Source organism: Akebia trifoliata, chromosome 5 (genome assembly GCF_017979445.1).
Source record: "Akebia trifoliata isolate Shusen 1 chromosome 5, ASM1797944v1, whole genome shotgun sequence".
NCBI classification, from domain to species: Eukaryota; Viridiplantae; Streptophyta; class Magnoliopsida; order Ranunculales; family Lardizabalaceae; genus Akebia; species Akebia trifoliata.
Genome location: NC_141379.1, coordinates 35567831 through 35591201, shown reverse-complemented (window position 1 = coordinate 35591201; position 23371 = coordinate 35567831). Strand labels below are relative to the sequence as shown.

At 36.2% G+C, this 23371-nt stretch overlaps 3 protein-coding genes and 1 long non-coding RNA gene across 7 annotated transcripts; 2 read left to right on the top strand and 2 right to left on the bottom strand.

Annotated features, from left to right (window-relative positions):
* Positions 1-1361: 1361 nt before the first annotated feature.
* Positions 1362-2393, top strand: LOC147402627 (1,4-dihydroxy-2-naphthoyl-CoA thioesterase 1-like). The gene is made up of 3 exons (XM_086444350.1): positions 1362-1605; positions 1704-1895; positions 2059-2393. The coding sequence occupies exons 1-3, from the start codon at positions 1480-1482 to the stop codon at positions 2209-2211; spliced, it is 471 nt and encodes a 156-aa protein (XP_086300476.1). The 5' UTR covers positions 1362-1479; the 3' UTR covers positions 2212-2393.
* Positions 2394-3366: 973 nt separating this feature from the next.
* LOC147402625 (uncharacterized) lies at positions 3367-9441 on the bottom strand. Its single transcript, XM_086444349.1, has 4 exons — positions 9093-9441; positions 4007-4057; positions 3749-3882; positions 3367-3660 (listed from the first exon to the last, which is right to left on the bottom strand). Exons 1-4 carry the CDS (start codon positions 9378-9380, stop codon positions 3570-3572), a joined length of 564 nt encoding a protein of 187 aa, XP_086300475.1. The 5' UTR covers positions 9381-9441; the 3' UTR covers positions 3367-3569.
* Positions 4201-9084, bottom strand: LOC147402626 (uncharacterized). The gene is made up of 2 exons (XR_015178936.1): positions 4629-9084; positions 4201-4545 (listed from the first exon to the last, which is right to left on the bottom strand). It is a non-coding gene; the product is annotated as an uncharacterized LOC147402626 (long non-coding RNA).
* A 3599-nt stretch (positions 9442-13040) lies between the features above and the next one.
* Positions 13041-20746, top strand: LOC147402624 (guanosine deaminase-like). 4 transcript variants are annotated; one of them, XM_086444347.1, is made up of 5 exons: positions 13041-13297; positions 14709-14768; positions 15922-16142; positions 20148-20252; positions 20364-20746. In XM_086444347.1, the coding sequence occupies exons 1-5, from the start codon at positions 13282-13284 to the stop codon at positions 20550-20552; spliced, it is 591 nt and encodes a 196-aa protein (XP_086300473.1). In that variant the 5' UTR covers positions 13041-13281; the 3' UTR covers positions 20553-20746. The 4 variants fall into 4 exon arrangements, with proteins under 4 accessions (XP_086300473.1, XP_086300474.1, XP_086300472.1 ...); XM_086444348.1 differs by having other exon boundaries at positions 13045-13297; positions 15952-16142; XM_086444346.1 differs by lacking the exon at positions 13041-13297 and adding an exon at positions 13319-13513 and having other exon boundaries at positions 15952-16142.
* The last annotated feature ends 2625 nt before the right edge of the window (positions 20747-23371 follow it).

The following is a 23371-nucleotide window of genomic DNA, read 5'->3' as shown; positions in this document are numbered from 1 at the left end:
AGGGGATGTATCACACCACCGATCCTCCCAAAATCTAGCTCTGTCCCCCGTCCCCGCTTTAAACCTAATACCACTTCCAAAGTCCTTGCTCAGTTTAATAACCCCTTTCCAAATGCTACAACCGTAAGAACCTTTCGTCTTGCCACTATACCAACCTAGCTTTCTCTCCCCGTATTTGGCCTTGATGATCTTTCTCCAAAGTCTCCCCCTCTCCTCCCCAAATCTCCACAACCATTTACCTAAAAGCGCTCTGTTTGCTAATCTAAGCCCCTTTATTCCCAGCCCCCCGTTCTTCTTGGGCATGCAAAGAACTTTCCACTTGACCAAGTGATACCTCCTTCCACCTCTCTTATCGTTCCATACGAAATTCCTCATGAGCCTTTCCAATCTAATTTCTACTGACCTCGGAATCGTGAATAGCGAGAGAAAATAAACTGGGATGCTCGACAAAGTGCTTTTAATCAAGGTTACTTTCCCTCCCTTCGACAAATACTTGAACTTCCATGTACTCAACCTTTTCTCTACTCTCTCAATCACACCATCCCAAATTTTGGTACTGTTATAGGGAGCTCCTAATGGTAAACCCAAATATGACGTTGGTAATATATCATACCCACACCCCAAAATTTCAGCCATCACCTGAATATCATTCACCTCTCCAACTCTGAAAAGTTTGCTTTTATTCAAGTTAATGTGTAAACCTGACATAGCCTCAAAGCAACCTAATAAAACTCGAAGAACCCTCACCTGATCCCTTGAATGCTCCAGGAAGATCAATGTGTCATCCGCAAATTGCAGATGCGAGATCAATGGACCATCCTTCACCCTAAACCCCGTCAGCTTATCCAACTCGACCGCTCTTCTAAACAATTTGCCCAGAACTTCTGCTACAATAAGAAACAAGAAAGGGAATAGAGGATCCCCTTGTCTCAACCCTCTCTAACCCCTAAAAAAACCGGTCGGACTCCCATTAATTAGAATCGAGTAAGAAATCATTGTAATACATTTCATAATCCAACTTATCCACCTAGTACCAAAGCTCATCCTCCCCATCATATATTCCAAAAAATCCCAACTAACATGATCATACGCCTTTTATAGATCTACTTTTCCTATCATTGTTTGAGAATGAGAGTTGTTTTGATCAAATGGATTACCACATTAGTAATACACGCCACAGCACTTTAGATTTCATTGAAAAACTCAGATAAAAAAATTAAAACAATTTCTTTTGAATTTGATCCATGATTTTGAAAATGGACGACTAGGGAATTCTCAAACAGGTTCCAGCTTTCAAGCATCATTTATTTGGTCATTCCTCAAAAGGTGCAAGGGTAATTGGGAAACAACAACTTGACCTGCCAATATCCTCTAGGGCAACGAGAGAGAGAGAGGGAAGTAGGTTTTGACTTTTTGGATAAGAGAAAAGAGAGAGAGAGAGAGGGGTTTGTTGGAGGGAATCTCGGAGCCCAGCAAAAGATGGAGCATTCAACAGGAAAGACGGCAGCCTTGGACCTTCCCCTCCACACAATAGGCTTCGAGATTGAAGAATTGTCGCCTGTGAAGGTCACAGGAAAGTTAAAGGTGACGGAAAAGTGTTGTCAGGTGAGTGAATCTTCAATCATTCATTGGCTTTTTTTTTTAAAGAATAGTTGTTGTCTGTAACTGTAACTGTAAAAAGTAATAATTGATGGAACACACAGCCATTCAAGGTATTGCATGGTGGGATATCAGCACTCATAGCGGAGGCTCTGGCTAGCATTGGAGCTCACATGGCGTCTGGCTTTCGTAGAATAGCTGGGATACACTTGAGCATCAATCATCTTAAGCAAGCTGAACCTGGCGATCTTGTGCTTGCCCAAGCAACCCCTCTCAATGTTGGCAAAACCATTCAGGTCTCTTTCCATCTCTATCTGTCACCTCGGCTCTCACCCTCAATTTTCAATTTTTTTTACCCCCTCAACCAAAATGTTATTTGCAAACTACCCATTTCATTTCATTTGAATTGAATTTTTAAGAAAAGACAACATTGAGAGGGGTGTGTTTGTTTGTGTGAAGGTATGGGAGGTGCAGCTGTGGAAGATTGATCCATCCAACTCAGGGACTAGAACCTTGATATCCTCATCTAGGGTTACGCTTGTATCTAACATGGCCGTGCCAGAGCATACAAAGGATGCTGCTCACACTCTCAAGAAGTATGCCAAGCTGTGAAGGAGAGACCGAGAGGGAGAGAGAGAGTACATGATTTATCACTATGTATAAATTAATGCACCCAACCCCGCCACCACCTATTTAAGACTGCATAATATAACAATGTAACTCTCTACTGTTAAGCATTTCACCTTCTTCAATTTAATGGCAAAAATAAATAAAGAAAACTATTGGTTCGGGTACGATCGATTCACTTTGTGTTGCACAGATACCAATCTCTCTCTCTCTCTCTCTCTCTCTCTTATAGAGATCATCCTCACAAAAAATTTAGCCCATTCCAAAACTTCTAACCGATGTTTTGAAAAATGTTTAGCACAATATTTGACTCTCTTTAGGGCCTCCGAACGCTCCCCTATATATATATATTCTAAACCCTAAAGTTAAGCCCATGCTTTCATCCAAGTGGGCAGTTAATAAATCTTCAGGGTCAAGCTCCCTTCCTTCCTGCCAAACTAATCTAATTTAGAAAATCCAAATGGTACCCATGATCATATATTCCCAAACCAACGGCACCAGCAAAATCCCCCCTTTAAACATTATTATTTTATCATCTCAGTAAAGACATTACTCGAAAGGGTATGCAAGGCAACAGTCCTGTGATCAAACAAATGACGACATTGGCTAAACCTGAGATGCTGGATAGATTTTTCTACTTTCAGATTGTTGCAGGGAGCAAGCCTTCGCTCCTAGATCAGATCGATGAGCTAAAACATAGTACAATATCTGATATGCTTAACCAATCAGATTTACATGCCTGTATGCAATGTCAACCACATAAAATTTAAATTCTCTACTAAAAATTAAGTAGGTTGCCTTCTTTCTGAGTTTCAAGATTCCATCCAGAGCTCCTCTTGAATATGGATCATGAAACAACACAATTCCTTCTCAATTTCTTAAAAATCTCTACAAATTAAATATTCAAAGAATGGATTAACTTTCCACAAATTCAAGATCCAGGCCCTGATTTGCCAGTTGAGTTGGGTTCGTGATCCACCACTCTAGACCTAACCCAATGCATAGGGAAAGGAAGGAGTAATTTGTTTCCCGTGTAGATTAGGTTTGCTTGTTCAGTTCACTTGGTTCATTATATTCAAGCATGAAAAATAGTTTTAAGTATAATCATCTCGCCACATGCCTCCACATTTAAAAACAGTGTGACAAACTAAGCCAAGAATTCTCTAAAAACATGGAAGAGTTAATACAACTGACAAGTATATAATGATCCACCAATACATAACCAAATTAATGGTTACACAGAACCTGTTCGTGAGAGGGTGACAACTACAGAAGCATACACATTGCATCACTAATGATTTACAAAAATAACTGTTCTGCTTCACTCCTACCTTGTAGGAAAATCAGTTAATAATAGGATTATTCCTACCTCCCTTAGACCGTGGCTTATTCCTTCTGTCTTTCGTTCCAGGCTGAATTCCTGATATCTTTTGCCTTCAATATCCAGAAAGAGGAGTTCCATCAATTCTATTCAAAGTACTTAACAGCAGTGAGGAATCACCATTAGATATATACATTTTACCTGAGATTGCTAAGCTGTTGAGTCAAATCATTGATCTCCAAGCCAGAAAGTTTTAGAGAGGACAAGGTTCCCGGTACCTCTTCTGCAACTACTTCGGAAAGTTTATCCACAGAAGCTGCTAATCTTCTAAAGGCCTGCTTGTGGAAGAAATCAAGAGCTACTCAATAACTTAACTTGTCTGACAAGACAAAATGGAAGGACATTAAGAGGAATTTATCAGGGGGAAAAAATAGATGAAACTCCAATCAGTTTACTTACATACATAGCTGGAATCGAAATGAAAGCCAATGAAAAGATTGCTCCAGCAGCCTGCACATCATGAGAGAAAATTTTGCACTACTAAGGAAACCAAAACCCCTTAAATGAGCAAGAAAACAAAATACAAGTGTGTATCATAAGTAAATACGTTTTTTTGGTAGTTTTTCCAGAAATTGGAGATATTAGATCATTCATTTTTTTTTTGGATAAGTTAAAGATTTTATTGAAAAATGAGAAAATAGGGATGAGATGGCCCCAGTACAACTTATTAAAAGATGGGGAAACAGATCCCCCTAAACAACCTCAAGATTACAAACCTAGTCCCACTTAACAACAAATTCCTCAAAGAAAATCCCTATGAATTCTTTGAAAGCTTTTCCCAAAAAAAAAAACAGCCCCAAAATGGATAAAATAAGATCCTACAACTGACATACTTTCCCCTGAAGCGTGCGACGATTCCTTTCTTTCCAAATCCCCCAACAAATGACAAAAGGAAGAAAGCTCCACAGGATACATTTCGCAACTCTGAAATGGTGACCCTAAACAAGCCATGATTCAAAGAGCTCATGAATAGACCTTGGAAGGCAACCAAATATCCCAGACTTAGGAAATGGAACCACACCTGACAAGCCACATCACAATGCATAAGAAGGTGGTCCACCATCTCCCCATTTCTTAAGCACAACAGAAAACAATTAGGAGTTTGAAATCCTCTTTTGATTAACTGGTCCATCATTGTTGCTATTCCCAATGTCGCCAACCAAACGAAACCAAAAACCTAGGAACTTTAGCACCCTAAATAAGAGAAGCCAGAAAGGGTGAGGAATTCACGGGATACACCACCCCATACATAGACCTCACCAAAAAAACCCATCCTTAGAGCCATCCCAATATGCTCGTCATTCTCATCAAAATAAAAATGCTTTATCTTTCTTGAATTTTTCATCTATCAAGGTGTTCATGTAGCATGAAAAAAAAAAATTCAGTATGTCATTTTACACATGAGCATGAGGTAGAGTTAATAACTCGGTTAGTGCTTTGTGTTGCAGCCAAGAACCAACATATTCCATCGAAGAAATATGTAACAGCCTTTTTCATTTGTAAAAATATTCGTATTCAAGAGGGTCGAAGGTGAAAAAAATGAGTACAAAGAAAGAGTAAACACACACACACACAAAAGAAGAAAAATAAATATACAAAAGTTATATGGATATCAACTCCTCCAATCAGAAAATCAACTCCTCAAAAACACAACACTCAAGATCAAGAATGCAAAAGGCAGCTGGAACAAATCCCACCCTATCCACTAAGTGATCCATCAAGTCTCAATTTATTACATGGTTATAACACATAAGCCTTCTCCAAGTCAATTTTGCGTATTATACCTGGCTCCATTTGCAAGATCCTCGTCATCAACAAGCCTAAAGTCAAAACCAATTATGTGCCATTCCTTGATGTGCTATGTGTTGAGTGTATATTTTTCTCCACTCTCAGGTGTCATACCCCAGTTAATCCCCGTGGCCCTCTTATATTCATAGCTCTCCCCCTCTCCAAATGATCAGTCTTTTGGAGTAGTTTGTTGGTTAACATGGTATCAAAGTGCTAGATTCATATAGATCATGAGTTAGATTCTTTCCACCCTTATGGGTGAGGGGGAGTGTTGAGTGTAAATTTTCCTCCACTCTCGGGAGTCATACCCCAATTAAGCCCCGTGACACTCTTATATTCTCTCTAAATTTTCTCTCCACCAACTAATCACGAATGCTTTTTCAATATACTCATGACATTGGTTCATCAGCTTAGCACATAAATTTCTTAATAGCAAATTCGTACTCTTGAAAATAAAAGGATATTTTGTAAATTGTATTTACCAAAAAGAATAAAAGAGATCTTACTAATTAGTAAATTTAAATGCATTAATAAGACATTTTTGGAAGAATATTTACCACGCCTTCTTTTCTTATAAGATAGAGATATGATTAGTTGCTAAATCTAAGAAAAATCTTTTAAACTTGGTAAGAACAAAACTCAAAATAGTTTTTATGGAAGCTAAATCAAAATATTTAGTGAGAAGAAAGATTTGGTCAATTGTAAAATCTTAGAAAAATATTTTGATATTAAATATTGTATCTTTGTTTAATCTAAATATAACTAATTAATTTTTTCATGACAATATATATTTCTAATAATCAAAATGGCTACTAAGAAAAAATATCTAATGAGTTGTAAAATCTTATAAATAAGAATTTGTCATTATATATCCTATTTGTCATGACAGTTATGCAGCAAAAAAAAAATCAAAATGATTACAAAAGAAAGATTTGATGCATTGTAAAAAAATCTTACTAAAACTGTTTGGTAATAAGTATGATATCTTTATTGCATCTTTCTATATAAGTAATTTTGTGCAACAGTTTTTCTATATAAACACCACCTATATATATATATATATTGGTGGGGATGGAGACTTCAGTTTCCATTTGGTTTTCTTAATTAGTGATCATCGTTCATAACATTTCCTTTCTCTATCTTAGGATGGAGACTTTATTGAAGACAACAACAATATCAATGGCAAAAACAAAAGTCAGTATGTTCTTCTTGTCTTATGCTAGTGGTAGCTTTGTATTGGTAGAGGGATTGCACACTAGCTTCACGTCGAGCTGGCTTAGTGTAGCGCATCCCCTACTTGAAGGTTTTGGGTTTTGGCAGACACGCGGTGTGGAGCGCCCACTCCAATTTCTTGAATATATATATTTTTTTTCTTTATTAATTTTCATAACTTTTTCCCTAGGGGTAGTTTCATCTATGTACGTATTATTATTTCATAGCCAACTCATTTTAGGGTTTCTATGAAGGACTTTCAGTTTATTGTTAAAGAAAGTCCGAACAAGATATTGTAATCCTAATTTTCACAGAAATAATAGAAGTGTATATCTCATCAACAACTGCGAGCATAGGCAATCTTGCAAAAACTAGTGCATGGTATATATCATGTTAGGCAAGATATCTCATTGGGTTAGGGAGAATCCTTATTCGAAACTAATTGAGAAAAAAAAAAAAAGTTGAATGGAATAAAATTGTGATATTTTTGTGGATCTCCGATGCCTTAGCGCTTTTTAATTTCTGCTTTAAATTTTTTAATTTTTGCTCCATACGAAAGTGTGGAAAATCGTCTGTTTTCGTAGTTTAGATCAATCTTCTTTCGCCTCACATGTGTCTTGGTTCAATTTTTACACAATCCATACGGATCAACTTCGGACACCCGAGATTTTATTACTTCGTTACAACCTTGCACTTAGGGTACTTAATCTACACTATTTTAGTCATAGTATTAGTTAACAACTCATCAAATATAGCTTCAATGCTCCAATTGATATGGTGTTGGAATGCTCTCAACTTCCTACTAAATGTTGAAACGACCCAATTTCAACATTTGCAAAAATCTAATGAAGTTTGAAATTACAGATTTTCGGATGCTAATGCCTTTTTTGTCTATATAGTGACTAAAATATCTTCCAAAATATTTCTATGTTATTAAATTAGTAATAAATAGATAAAAATTTTAATATAATTATTGAATGTACAAGAAATTATTTACAAAGCACCTGTACTCTCAACAAAACTTGATTTTGAAATCCTAATTCTTGTAGGAGTGCTTATAGGGAAACACTTCTATTGGATGCACCACAAGGCCTTAGATGTAAACCCTAAGTAATAGTTGGGATGTGCGCACATGTATTTCAAAAATTAGGATTTATGTATGATTATATCATACTTTATAATTGAATATGTTATAAGGGTATTAATAGGAATTTAAAAGATTAATTAGGATGATTTTTAAATTTTCATCCTTGCTATAATCTTCTTCTTCTTCTTCTTTGCATGAATCCTTATGTCCTTATCTTATTTACATTGTTGGCAGGGAGTAGCTAGCCCGATCAGTTGTAATTTGCTTATGTTACTGTAGATCACTGGGTGGTATTCCTTTTTTTCTTTGCAGGGAAAAAATCCTATTTGTGGCGCCAAAAGGTAGAAATTTTTTTTCCAACCAAGTGCCTCAAAGTTGGTTAGTCCAGGGGTGTGCTATAAAAAAGAGTGGTCAATATGGAGGAACCAGTGACATGAACAGGGTAAGACTTTTGGAACCTAGGAACTTTCCTAGTACCTGTACGAAAAGAAAAAAAGGTTGGATTTGCAGTACCGAAACAGTCATATTTCTTATGCAATTGGAGCAAGAATGTCTTGAGATATGAAAGGTAGGGAGCAACCATCAACGATATCTTCATGGCATGAAGAGCAATTAAACAGAAAGTTACATTCTCAATTCTTTCTAAAGTGGTCAAACAATGTTTTAATGTTCCATTAGCTTCATGGATGATTGGTAGCATTGATTCCTTAAACCAGTTGGCGATATGCATTTATCATGACGAGCTTAAGAACTATGAAACTTTACAAGTGCAAAAATGACTTATACTGTAGGTACATACAACATGAAATAGCAAACTCCATCAAGAAGTAAGTCCAATGGACAAAGAATGCAGAAAAGATTTGGGAATCACAAGAAAATAAAAAATAAAAAAAGAGCTACATGATTTCAGAATCAAAATATAAGAAGCAATTTCAAGGCACATGATTTCAGAATCGAAATCGAGATTTCATTCTTATAATTTGTCTATTTCTCTTCAACTACAAATCATCTCCAACATTTCATTATTATCTGATCAGCTCCCAACCACATAATCACTATCAATAAGATTTATCTCAGATTAGATGGTCTACATTAGTACCTCAAAATGGATTTTTGCATATTAAACTGTTCAAGAATGATTCTTATTTTCTCGAATTTCACTATAATTCACATCTATTTCAGTTTTATTGAAAAAAAAATTACAACTTTGAATGCCAATAGAGAATTAAGAAAATCAATCAAGCATCACAAACTACTAAGACTAAGAGAATGCAACAGAAACCTAACATAGAACATGATCTTCCATTATAACATTGAAGAATCACCAACATTTCACGAACTCGAGAAGAAGTGAGAGAACAATCTTTAATTTTAGGGTATGAAGAGATGATAAATTACCGTAGTGAGAACGAAGAGAAGGGACAGAAGACCTAATTCTGGGCTCGGACGAATCCCTAGACTTCTCGCCAACTGATTCGTCGGAGTAGACACCGAAGATTGTTTTAAAATGATTGGACTTGACTTCTTCAACTCTGCAATTCTTGCCGGAATTCCATCTCCGGCAGAGAAGGTGACGGAGACAGCTGTTCTTCTGCGAGATAACGCCGGCGCCGCACGAGAAAATGTCAGTTGTACGGCCGGCACCGCTAGGTTCTCTGAGAGAAGCAGGCAATAAGACAGTGACATGAGAGAGAGAGAAGGGAAACGCTGTCCTTTTACCAGAGAGGAGTTCGTTCGTTCGTGTCGTGTGGGTTATTGGTTCTCTGGAGCTACGAAATCTGGAGGACTTTTCTTTCCACGTGGAAAGCTGATGTGTCCATGAAGAATATGGGTCAGTGGCCTGTTTAGGCAACGACCTTTCCACATGGAAAGATGGCGTGTCCATCGGACCATCAACCAATACTATAGATCGATGGCTGACGTGTCTATTCACAGTTGCATCATGTGTAGTTATGAATGCACGACATAATACTAGAGTCGTGATAAATGCACATGATAAATCATACGCAATTGAAATGGCAAGGTCACATAACCATAGACCTTTTTCTTCGAGACACGTAAGGAAAGAAGTTATGTGATTACCGTTGCCACATCAGTCACGTTCAGACCGCGTATGATTTATCTCGTGCATTCATTGTTATTCTAAAAATTAATATGATAAATTGACTCGAAAAACATAAGTGGTCTGTACTCAATTGACATGGCAAGTGCACCGAACCATATTTTTTCCTTGTGTATCCCAAAAAAAAAATCTATAATTTTGTACACTTGCCATATCAATCAATTACAATTTTTCGAATCAGATTATTACAACTCATGACTTAATCGTGTTGATTTTCTAGGATAAAATAAAAGATCCCCATTTATTTGGTGAGAAGTGTTCTTGATAATGTGCATATCGAAACAAGTCCTCTTTCCTAACAAATACATTCAAGATTTATTTCTTTTCATTGGAAACATTCGTTCATGGTAAGATTCTAACAATATATCAATTTATTTTTAGAGGTTTTATATTTGTTAACTATTGTTTTCTTTAGAAATCACATGGACTAGTTAGTCATTGGATCATAATCTTATTCATTGTTCATTTGCTACAGTAATTGACCATTTAGTGGGTTTACTCTATTTTGATGCTCCATTCCTACCACGGTTGGGTTTCAAATCCTTTCATATCTTTCCAGGTAGGGGAATAAATTGACATTTGATGGGAAGGAATTAAGTGACAATGAAGTTAACATCAACATTTTGAATTTTTATCGCTTTTTGTATAAATTATTTAAGGAAGAGGTTTCTTTTTTTAAGAACTATGAGATTAGAAAAAATCAATCGTCATTCCAAGAAAACCTAGAGATCCAAAGACCAAGACTCAAAAATCTATTAAGAAGTCCCCTCCTGAGATGAATCAACAAATTAAGGCAAATGGATTAAGGATGGGAACAAAGAGTCTAAAGGACTCAAAAATCACAAATGAAAATATAGTTTAGGACCATCAAAATGGGTATGATAGTTCACTTACCCATGGATACACACTAGTAAAGGTGGTTAATCTAATGAACATACTAACATTGTTCTAACATAATAGTTGGATTGAAAAATTAGGTATTCTATCAAGGTAGGCAACTTAAAAAAAATATGTGAAATGTCAAGACTTTGTTCTTGTAACACCCTAACCCATGACAATAAGATATTGTTTGTATTAGATTGAACTCGACGCAACTTTAAAATGCATTGTGCCTTGTAGGGTCTGATTTATTCTTATAATTTAGGTCTAAACATTTTCTTGTCTAACGTGAGACTAATCATACTTGTTGCCATTCCACCATGCAATGTCATGGCTTCACTTCAACCTCAAGTGATCTTCGGATTCCTTTCCCCATCCAATTAGCAGTGCATTGGCGGGGTTGTGATAGTTCACTTACGAAATGTAAATATGATATGCACACATTTAGTAAGATGCGAACATGTGTTTGTCTAACTACGTATCACCTCCGCCGAGCAAGACATAGGTAAAGAGATTTAATGATATTTCCAAATAATCAAGATTAGACAATTCAAAGGTAAATATATATATGCAATTTTTTCATTTTGAGATCTAAATCTTGTCACTAACTTAATCGTCATAGTACTTTTATTGGTCACCACGAACATAATAGATGAGTATTTAATCTAACCTTTTGAATCAACTCAATTCAAAAGGAATTTACATACACTAAAGACATTATTGTACTTTGTCTTTGAGGAGTCTCATTAGCTTCTTAATTTCTAGACGAAAATTCAATTTTATTTTATTTTTCCTTTGTAATTTGACTTTCTTTCGTTTTTCTCTTTCTTTTGTAAATCTTCTAAACCACTTTTTTGTCTCTCTTTCTAATGGGTAATGAGATTCCTTCACTTATAAAAGGAAATTTGTATAAAAATAATAATTGTAAATCAAACATGGTAAAATATGACCAACTAATTAAGATGGGGCCTTCTCTTTGATTTATAGGAGTCCGAAAATTTTGGTAGAACCCTTTTCTTTGGATTATAATTGGTGAATTTTTGAATTTATTTTACATCCCTAAGTTTTACTAATATTTAGGATACCTCTTTGGAATCTTTTATAGAAATTTTGAGCAAAATTCCCCCCCCCCCCCCACTAATGTTGGAGTGACACTTTTGGGGGTGACAAAAAGGATATTTTGACGTGATAGCGTGCACATAACCACAAAAGTTTTCCCTCGAGATACAAGTAAAAAAGCATATACGGTTATATGCACGCCACCATGTCAAAATGTCATTTTTGTTACTCAAAAAATGTCACCTCATGACTTTTTTTTTTTTTTTTTTTCTAGCTTCTAGAGGTTCTCTACAAGTGCAAAGGTGTTTGTTATGTAATGGGTATTCTAGGTTTGTGCCTTTTGATTATGGAGTTGAGTAGATCAAGTGTAGGATGATATTGTGGTGGTTGAAGTTGGGTAAGGAATTTACCCTGTATTAGGCCCTGTAGATATTGTCGATTTGGATTATTAATGTAGAAGGTAATATTGGTACATTCTCTAGACCGTACACGTATCCAAACTGATTTAAGTGGTACCTTGAGTGAGTCAATAAATCCAGTCTTGCCTAACAGTAGGGTAGACCTAGCTAGCAACGTCTTATATGATTGGTAGGGCAAAACAATGCAAATGGAAACCTGATCTGTTTGGTAGGGTAGGCCTGATCTGAAAATTTGCATAATTTTGGAATACACCATATTGAGTCTTGAGATCTTAGACTCACTCTCAAATATTCATATTCCACCGAAGATTATTGGAATCAAGGAATTCGTCGTAATCAAATTCTGATTGAGAGGGAAACCCTAATTCGAGGGAAGGATTTATAAATAAAAGAATTAATGAAGAAAAAAAGGTTGGAATTTTTTACTTCTTGACTGTTGTTTTCTTTGCAATTCTAAATTAAGCTTTTAGATGATTATTGATAAGTATCACATCAATGCTTACAAGAGAGACATGGGAATTATTTCAATTTAGTAGAAAACAGTCGATCAAGATATCATCAGATTCTTCCTCTATGATTAATATTTAATAACATGCATTAGTAACCACTTCATTATTTAATTAAGTGATAAAACCTCAAGGTAGTTCGCGAGGTCTTAGGTTCAATCCCTTCTAATGTTAAATATGCCAACCGTTAATCAATAACCCTGTCAAGCACGATAAAAGTAAAAAATAAAAAAACAAAGTTACGTGGTTTTGTTGAATTTCGTACGGATTATGATCCGCGTCTGTCTATCTTTAAGATTCGTTGGATTCGGTACGATTAGAATATCTTTCTTTTTCCACCATCTTTTTGGAGAAAAAGATACAAAGCAGCTCCCTTTTTTTTTTGATTGATTAAAGCAGCCCTTTTTGTTTCTCGATTTTTCTCCAAGAAGATTCTAGTTTCTGCCTGTCTCTCAGTAACTCTGTGTGGCCCAGTGCACTCTATCTTCTTCCCTTTTCTTTCTAACCAAATCTGAAATACCCATATCTCCAAATCGGTTTGGGTTTGATTTTTTTGGTTGGAAATTAAATTTCATCTAATCCAGTCCATCTCAGAACCAGACATGGAAGAGGTTAATGGTGCATCCCTCTCTTTCTCTCTCTCTCTGTTTATTGTGGGTATCTGTTTGATATTTGCATTGCATGATGTTGGATATGCTGTTTTCTGACATTTGTTGGATTTCATGAGGAGCCGTTGTTTGTTTTGGAAGAATTCACTGATGGCTCACCACCTGTTTTTAATAAAGTTCTGTGCTGGGGATGTGTACAATCGGAACTATACGTTCTACTTCCATGGTTATAATTCTCAGTTGGGTTATTTCTGGTTCCTATATATGTGCATCATTGTTCTCTGTCTTGCTTATACTTCACTAATTTTGTTGAACTTTTGGTGGAGAATCTATGTTGGCATATTTTCCCTTGTTGATTTTTGGGTCTTCAGGGGATTGCCTTTACTGGCTTTGTTTAAAGAGCTTCTAGATTCTGTTTTTGTTGTATGGGTATCTACTGGATTGCAGTCATAGGCTTCATTGTTATATTTTGTCGACTTTTGATTTATTTTTTTCTGCCTCTTATCCACGTTGCTATTCCCCCCTCCTCCCTAGAATTAGGAGTTAGAATTCACAAATGGGTTGTGCTCTCTTGATATTGTTATTCTTATTTAATATAACAATATACTTTCTCTATTGAAGAAGCAAGTAAACAATACCCAATGGAAACTGAATTAGAAGAAAATTCAAAACATTTAACAGTGACATATATGAAAAAACAGAAAAAATAAAATAAAAATTGAATGAGACCGAGACTAGAGTTTGACTCTATGTCCTTAAGACAATATTTGCCCAGCATTGGTGCTTACGGTCTTTGGCGATTGTCTCCCAGGATATAAGGATCTTCTTTTTGTGATAATAGCGCTTCAAACCACAGGAATAACGAAACAACTATAACTTGCACACACTCTCTCTATGAAACTAGTATGAAGAATGATTAAAAAATTCTATAAAAAATGTAATGAAGGATGAACGATAAATAAAAGAAACTTGGTAGTTAAACACCTATTCATGGAGGGACATGATTTTTGGAAAGGGTACTACACCTATTAACATTTAATACACCTCTTTGAAGAGGTACATAATTCTTGGAAAAGGTATTGCAATTTTTAACAATTTTCTGTCCACATGACTATTATGGACAAGTTTTGTAACTGCCAATGTGACTATTGCTATGAATCCAGATTCTATAATTTGAGACAAACCCAAACTCTAATTTATCATTCATTATTCCAACAGATATTATGTTGATTTATGTGATTCATATGTATTTGTTTCTTTGTTGACTCTTAGTTGTTTCAGATTACATTGGATAGTCTTATATTAATGGTAGTTTCATATGAATTGGATAATGTTGGGAAATTTTATGTTCACTTTATTGAAAGAGTAAACATCTAGCTTATTTGATATAACTCTTTCATATTTGCCTCTTCTTTTTTCAGTGTTGGAAGCAAAAGATGGAACCATTTCTGTTGCTTCTACATTTGCTGGTCATCAAGATGGTATCAATAGTTTATTTTTTTAGTATTTGTTCTACTTTGTATCTTCTATTGAAAAGTAATGTTTCCTCTAGTGTATTGGGCTAGTCAAATTATGTGTTTCAGGATGATTTCTTTCTTCGTGGGTTCTTACAGGGGGTACTTTGCTTTCTAATTGTTGTGGAAACCTAATGTATGGATTGCTAAGCATCGGATGGTCCATTTGTCTTATTTTAGTTCGTTTCATCACATATGCAGAATAGTGAGACCCATTGGTGGTTTCTACTTAAGGTCACCACACAATAATGTGATACAATGAAATGATCATAGTCATCCACTCTATAGGTCCTTTGCATACTGTGGACCATATTTTACGGAACTTTCTTTTGTGTATATGAGCACCTTTGTGAAGTTCACTTAATAATTTGATCAAACACCTATTGGGTATTTCACCAAACACCTTGTATGTCACACTTTCCAAGACCTTGTTTGATAATAACAATGAAGGATAAATCCAGCTAATAGTAGCAAATGCAAAGAAGATAAACAACCACACAACAAAAGAGTAAGAATACAATACCCACAACAAGAGATTTTAAGTGATTCACCCAAAGACTACGTCCACGGAGGTATGAGCGGTGAAGCTTGATTTCAATATGAAGAAAACGGGGTAGATCGATGCAAGGAAACACCTCTATGTAGCTTTACCTTCTTCTAGATCTCAATTTTTCCAAACCTCTCAACCTCTCCTCTCTTGGATTTTCTCTCTTTCTTTACTCTCTTCTCTAGAAAAGATTTAGATTTAGAGTTAGACTTACAAGAAAATAAAACAAAACTCCTTTTAAAAGCACCACATAAGTGGGCTATGTACATAAGTTACAAGCCCAACCCAAATTACCTTGGACCGATCCAAAAAACACACCTACTTGGACCGGACCTAATTGTTTTGAACCATAACTTCAACACGTTCTAAATACCATGGTAGATTGGATGATTATTGTCATGCCATTGAGACAATTTTTTGTGTAGATCTTCTTGAAATAAAATGAGTCCCATCACTTTACACATGAATCATTTTTATCCATTGATAGATTGTGCTTAATCCATAGGTACCTTATATTACTTCTCTTTTGTTCCTATACTGAAATTAAATATTTGGTTATTGGTGTTTATCAAGACTTTCTTCTTTTGGTCTTGGTTGAACCAGTTGTACAGGATAGAGACCACAAGTTCTTAACAAGAGCAGTTGAAGAAGCTTATAAAGGAGTAGAATGTGGAGATGGAGGCCCTTTTGGTGCTGTTGTTGTTTGTAACGATGAAATAGTAGGGAGCTGTCACAATATGGTTCTGAAGAACACAGACCCAACTGCCCATGCTGAGGTGACTGCGATAAGAGAGGTTAGAAGAGAAAAGTCATTCGTTATGTAACTGTTTTTGAAGTATCTCATTGGAGTTAATCTTGACTAGCCATTAGATAGATAATGAGGACAATCTACCAAGGTTATAGTGAAACAGGGCGGGAACATATAACTTGATTGATATCGCCTAGGAGATCGTATATCAAAGCTATAGATCATTAATAATTGTAACCATGCAATCTATCATATTGTGAGAGTCGGGAAGTTAAGGAAAATTCTAAATGAAAGTTATATATTGGAGGGTTATGATCATTTCATTATGTTAAAATTTGGCATTGGAGATTGTCTACATGGAACCTGTTGTATGGTGGTTGCGCTCCATAACTTTGTTCCACATACACCACTATAGATCCAAACACTTCGATGGAAAATTAGGATTCATGTTGCCAACCCCAATATTTGGGATATGACATAGATGATGGTGATGTTTCTCAATTTGGTATCTATGTTAGAAACTATTGTCAATTTTTTAATTTTACGAAAAGATCTTTGAAAATATTCTTAATTAGTGTACTTTGCCTTGTTTCTTCTGCTAATTTACGTCTTTCAATTCTCATGCATTTGTTGGATAATACAATTGTCTTGGAATACATAATTTGCCGATGTTATTAATGTATACCCTTTTGTAGAGGTGGAATCAAGTTTACCTTGATCAACTATGCTCTATTGAACCGAAGTAGATCTTGAGTTCCTCCTGTAAGCACCGGTGTGGTACCTACCAATAATCCTCCGACGCCCAAGTTAGAGTTGCAAAGAAAACAATATTAAAGAAAAAGAGTTTTGGATTCCTCTTTTTCTCTCGGCAAAAAAAATCCTCTTCTTCCTCCATTGATTCCTTTATTTATAGGTTATTCCTTCAAACTAGAGTTTTCCCTTTAATCGGGATTCGATTATTGTGAATCCCTTGATTGCAAGGATCCTAAATGGAATTTGAATCACTGAGATTGAGTCCAAAATTCTCCGGAGATATCAGAAAGAGTTCTCTGGACTTGACAAGCGTAGATTAAGATTATGCAGATATTCGGATTAGGCTTGCCTTGCTAAGCAGGCCTAGTTTCTCCTTAAGCTGTCCTGCCCTAGCAGTTAGACCAGACGCTACTAACTTGATCTGCCTTGCTACTGGGCAGGATTGAATTTACTGGCTTGCTCTAAGTACCACTTATCTGTCCAGGACACGTGTACGGTTTAAATAACGTACCATTATTACCTTCTACACTTTTCATTTTTAAGCTTGTTCTAAGTTCAGGAGTTTAGAGATAAAGGACCTTCTATTTTGGTCTCTTCACAATGTAGGGATGGTCGTTCTTCCAATAAAATGGCTGTGAAAATTTCCCATTGGACCCCCTAATACCCATGGGATGGAAGAGATGTAAAAAGGTACAATTAGGATAATGGAAGGTGCCACCCAAAGAATTGGGGGGGTGGGGGTGGCCTGTGATTTGAAAGGTTAGGATAATGAATTGGCTCTTTTTATAAAGATGTTATAAGGATTCAAGAAAGGAAATGATTGAGTCTAGAGAGGAAATATTAGAAGTATGGTGTAAGAATGAGGTACTTGGATAGAACAAAAGTAGGCCAGTAGTAGTTTTGAGGTGGTGGTTTATTTTGAGTGTTAATCGAGGAGTTTAGATTCATGGTTACTCAAATCAATAGGATAAATTTTCAAGAAGACGCGATGTGGCGTTGAGTTGTATTTCTCCATTTTATTGGGTTTCCTATTTTTTTAGAACCATTTCAACATGTATGCCTTATGGACTTTGCGAACTATTCAACCAAGAATTGACTCTCGACTCAATACTCATTGAGTACGGAGTCAAATTTGAGTCTCTAATTTCATTGGGATTATCATTTAATGATTTTGGTTCGTGCTTCTATCATGTGTTTTCAAAGGTCTATGAGGCTTGCGCATTGAGGCGCTCCTCAATGTGAGGCTTATTAAAACACGCTTCACTGTGCAAGAACAATAGTTGAGGCGTACACCTCATACTAAGAGGCACTTAAATGGTGTACTCCTTAGTGTGAGGTTTGACTGAGGCATACAACTTTTAACCAAGTTGTACGCCTCACATTATTTTTCTTTTCATTTTTTTAAGTTACATGTAAAAGGTGAAATCAATATCTCATTGAGACCTTACACGTGTCCTGTTGAGAACAGGAATTGGAGAGTAGAAAAAGAAGGTTACAAAAGGCAAGTGGTACACAGGATAAGTCAATAATTCAGCTTTGCTCAATAGGAGGGTAGGGCATGGATCGAAGTCTACCCTGACTGACAAGGCAGACCAAATCAGAATATTCATATGATTCTTTGCCTCACTTGTCAAGCTCCAAAATTCTAGGAAAAATCCCAAGATTCTTAGAATATGATAGGAAAGGTTCCATTTTCAGAGTAAGATCCTCATAATCGTGGAATCTTACGAGATCAAATCCCAAATAAAGAGGAAACGCTAATCTTGAGAGAGATGATATATAATAGAGGAAGGATCCAAGGAGAGGGGATTCCTTTTTTCGGATCTCTTGAGATTAGAAGGAAGAAGGACAACATCTTTTCAAGAATTCTAACTTGATCGTCGGAGAATTATTGGTAGGTATCACACCAGTGCTAACAGGATTGAGGAATGTCTTTGGAGCAGTAAAGTAGATCGAGATAAGCCCAAATCTGCATCCACGCTACATATTGACGCATTTTCTATTTTCATCTTCTTCTTCTTTTTCTTGTTCTTTCTTCTTTTCTTCTGTTTCTTTGTCTCTGCTAGGTTGCAACATTCTTAGACATTTAGAAATGTATTTGAATAGAGTCGTGTTGGAGTGACCTCAAGATTGTACCTCATATCTCACTTTCTTGACGTGGAAGTGTGATATGAGGTACAATCTTGAGGTCACTTTCAACGTTATTCATTTGAATATAAAGTAATAATATATGAAGTAAAAGATGAATTAATTTGATTCATAAATAATTTTTTGTAGTATTTAGTATTGTGCAAGATTATCTAAAAAAAATATTTAGTTATATCTTTGTAATAAATATAACATAGTAATTTACTCTGGAAACTTTTAGAAATTATAAAATAGTAATTTGCTCATGGGTGGCCCCTCTCCAATGAATCCCCCTCTTCATGTCAAAAGCTTGGCACTGAGGGCCCCTCTCCAATGCCCCTAACATCCCATCTCTGCAGTGGTGGAGCCAGGATTTTGCTCATGTGGGGGCAACCAAGCGTAGAAAAAAAATTGTGGGGACAATTAAGAGTGAAAAAAATAGTTGTGGGGGGCAACTAAGAGTGGAAATTTTTTTTTGTGGGGGCAACAGTGACAAATTTCTTTATCCGCCGCTAAAATCTGTTGCAATAGCACATAAACCCATAGAATTTGAAAACTCTTGTGGGGGCAAGTGCCCCCACAGCTCCCACTCTAAAGCCGCCCCTGCATCTTTGGATGGGGCTCTTATTGTTTCATGAAGAATTTTTTAAAGAAGTCCTTGTGGGATTTTAAAAAGGATGGGTCTTGTGGGGAGTTCTAATGTGGATTTCTTATGCGAATTGGGTTATTTTCTCAATATTTTCATTGTGGTAATTGAACCTTGGACTCCTGCATATCCTTTGTGCTCCAATGAATGCTTACAAGTATATTGCAGCAGGAGCTGTGCTGCGCCCCCATCTGAGCTATTGTTTGTTCTAGAAGAGAGTTTGAGTACTATTGTGGCATGCAACTAAATTTTTCTCTCCTTGTGAAGGAAAATATTCACCGATGAGTTAAATAGGTCCCATAACTATGCTTCTATTTGATATGACACTTGTCATGTAGACATGCATAGATTGGACCTGCTCCACATAAATAATGCATATGTTGTGTGTGAAGTTGACTGTGCATGTGTGTATGTAAATTGCCTTTCTTTTCTTTTAGGTCTTGTAGAAGTTTCATGAAGTGAATGGTTAATCCTTGGCATCGATATATTTGTCTCTCATGTGCAACATGATTCATGTTTGTTCAGGCCTGTAAAAAGCTCAACCAAATTGAGTTGTCCGATTGTGAAATATACACTTCTTGCGAGCCTTGTCCAATGTGCTTTGGTGCAATCCACCTTTCTCGAATCAAGGTCCTACTCTAATCTGCCTCTCTTCCTTACTTTAGTCATCCCTATAAGTTGATAACTCTTTTTGGGTCATTTTCTCATCTGGTTGTCGCATGATTTCCCCTTGTGGTGCAGAGATTGGTGTATGGAGCCAAGGCAGAGGCAGCTATAGCTATTGGATTTGATGATTTTATTGCAGATGCACTGAGAGGCACTGGGGTTTACCAAAAGGCCCACTTGGAGATCAAGAGGGCAGATGGTAAGGAGGCCATGATCGCAGAACAGGTCTTTGAGAAGACAAAAGCCAGGTTCCAAATGTATTAATTTTTCCAATGGCCCGACCAAGATTGCCTCCTTCCATGGACCCCAAATTTATTTCTGGTACTTGAAATTGAACTATATATATCTTTTCAGAATAGATAATTTGATGATGCATTTGTTTAGAAGACAAGATCCTGATTGCCATCCAAGCAAAAGCCAAATGAACCTTGGGTGTCTATATATTATCATTTTAAGACCATTGTTTGCAGAGGATTATGGTGCTTGGTATAATGAAATAGTAGTGGATCAATGAAGTAACTGAGAGAATATTGCCCTGGATAGATTGGAACGATGGAATGGTATACATATAAATAGTTTGGACAAAATTATGGTGACCGAGGATTCTGATTGGTCAAAGTGGAAGACAAGGAAATAGTAGAGATTTGGGTTTTTGAAGAATATGAACCCAAAGAGGCAGTGTCATTAAAACATTCATATTGCAATTTTTTGTCGGAAAGAGCATCAAAATTCTCTGCACCTCGTTTAAACCAAGTCAACCTAGTGTGGTGTCCCCTCGTAGATAATTCTTGGCCCCAATAAAGGAACTCAACAAATTGAGTGACTCCCGTCCTTCTTGTTCTCAGTTGTAAAATCAATCACTTTCGCTATGATGTTAAGTCAACCATATCGAAAACCTGATGGAGAATTTTATGGACAGAGGGAGGCCAGTGGAAGTGGTCCAGTGTGTTGAGAGGTAATAAGATAATGGGATTCATTTTACTTCACCCGCTACTGAATTAGTAAAATGCCATCATTTTGATATATATTCCTGTTTCATTTGGGCCAGAATCGCCTCTATGCCGCCTTAAGAGTGATAAAAATAAAAGATAAATCCATCACTTCATCCCATGTAAGACAAATTTGTTCGCAAAATCAAAACATAGATCCTCCAAAAGAAAACTTGGGTCTGAAATAACAGTATCTAACATGTTAGAAAAATCCACCTCCAAATTCATCTTTATTTAAACTTTAGTATTTTATGCAAAATTTTGTGATTTATGATACAACAAAATAGCCTAGATGTTAGTGGTGCACATGATTTCAAAATGAGGCGGACAATCAAGTCTCCATGTGTATGAGACGAGACATCAAAACGAGTTTTAAAACCACGGTGGTACAGAAAGTTAATTTCATATTTCTTTTGGGTTGTAACACAGTACCACATTACTCCTTTGCCAATGTCTGTAGAAGCCCACTTTGTGGCTGCTTTCACATTAGAACCCAAATAGCCATTTTTCCCAGATTGACCCTTCTATAAATGCCCTTGATTCTCACTTTGTGGTTAGATTTGAACTGGAGACATGGTGCTGGTTCTGGTACCAAATGAGGTGAACCCAACCAATATACCAAAAAAAAAAAAAAGGTTAAGCCTAGGGTGCAAAAATCTTAGCCCACATTTCTTTGGGGAAGCTGGGAAGGGGTGGTCAGTGGCAGTTACAACACCTATAGTTTATCCAATCAACGACATTGACCCTAGTTAATAGTCAACAATAAAATGAAAATTCTGGGCAGTTGCCAATTCTGCAAAATGTAACCAAAGGGGTGAAGGAAAAATCCCTAAAATCGGTTAAAGATCAACTAAGGAGCTGTGTTTTTGGAAAAATGATGGAGGCCCATGGGCCCATCCCCACTTAATTTAAATGAATGGAGTAGCGTAGGAGTTAAAAAGCACACCGTTCCGCTCTTCAACTTCAATTTCAATTTCAACTTCACATACTCTCTCTCTCTCTCTCTCTCCCTCAGCAACACAACACCCACCCACCCATCTTTTAATTTGTGCTTGTTTTTAATCAAATACCTTAATTTTCTCCACCAACCCCGAAATTGGCCACTAGATGCATTGAATGCAGACCTGAAAATAAAATTGAATAAGTAAGGCCACGTCTTCAAAGTCCAAACTCCCTCAATATATTTGACTCTCTACAACTACAAATGTTGACTCAGTATGAATGGAGGTGGGGGTTTTGAGGATCTCTCGCAATTTTGGCACTTTACAATTGCATTCTACAATAAATTATTAAAAAATTCTAAATCTTTTTTATATAATTTATCTTAGAGTCGTGCTGGAGTGACCTCAAGATTGTATCTTATATTGTACATCTTGATGTGAAAGTGTATAAGAAACATAGATGCCTTTGATTCATATCTCGGTTAAAGCATCTATGATTCCTACACATTTTCATGTCAAGATGTACAATATGAGATACAATCTTGAAGTCACTTCAGTATTATTCTTTATCTTATAAACGATCAACAACCATAAATGGTTGAAAAAACACAAAATCTGGACAATAGCACATATGCAATGGGTCACTAATGCTCCTATATTAAAAATTAGTGATAATCTCAATTCTCAATCATATATATAACACACAAACGATATAGAGATAGTCTACTACTTTAGATGATTTACACGAGTAACGTGTGTTAGTAACATCATAATTTGAAAGATGAAGCAAAAGCCAAGCAAATGGACTAATACTACGATGGTGGGGTAGGTGGAGTCATCCAAAACTCTAAACCAAGTTGAAAAAGTAGTGAAGACCCTAATTATATCCCCAAGAGCCTTTAAAGTCAATAAGCTTGAAAATGAGATTGCATCCCATGGCAACGTCTGTCTTAAAGGTCGCTCCTTTTTCTAACTTCGAATGTCACTGTGGGCCTACCAAAACTTGACTTTTGTGGAAATCTAATGCCTCTTTACTCCTTAGATAAAGAGGTGTATCCAAAGGAATGAGAACAAGTTTGATGGGAAGCTCCAACAGACGTACACGTCAACATAATCATAATCAGACAAAAAAAAAAAAAAATTATCGTAGAAG

Excerpts from the sequence above, each read along its gene's own strand:
- LOC147402627 (XM_086444350.1), top strand. The coding sequence starts at position 1,480 with ATGGAGCATTCAACAGGAAAGACGGCAGCCTTGGACCTTCCCCTCCAC. Across the intron at positions 1,606-1,703 it reads TGACGGAAAAGTGTTGTCAG|CCATTCAAGGTATTGCATGG; the intron begins GTGAGTGAATCT and ends TGGAACACACAG. Across the intron at positions 1,896-2,058 it reads ATGTTGGCAAAACCATTCAG|GTATGGGAGGTGCAGCTGTG; the intron begins GTCTCTTTCCAT and ends GTTTGTGTGAAG.
- LOC147402625 (XM_086444349.1), bottom strand. The coding sequence starts at position 9,380 with ATGTCACTGTCTTATTGCCTGCTTCTCTCAGAGAACCTAGCGGTGCCG. Across the intron at positions 4,058-9,092 it reads TTCTCTTCGTTCTCACTACG|GCTGCTGGAGCAATCTTTTC; the intron begins GTAATTTATCAT and ends CATGATGTGCAG. Across the intron at positions 3,661-3,748 it reads CAACAGCTTAGCAATCTCAG|GCAAAAGATATCAGGAATTC; the intron begins GTAAAATGTATA and ends TGGATATTGAAG.
- LOC147402624 (XM_086444345.1), top strand. The coding sequence starts at position 13,402 with ATGAGGAGCCGTTGTTTGTTTTGGAAGAATTCACTGATGGCTCACCAC. Across the intron at positions 16,143-20,147 it reads AGGTGACTGCGATAAGAGAG|GCCTGTAAAAAGCTCAACCA; the intron begins GTTAGAAGAGAA and ends ATGTTTGTTCAG. Across the intron at positions 20,253-20,363 it reads TCCACCTTTCTCGAATCAAG|AGATTGGTGTATGGAGCCAA; the intron begins GTCCTACTCTAA and ends CTTGTGGTGCAG.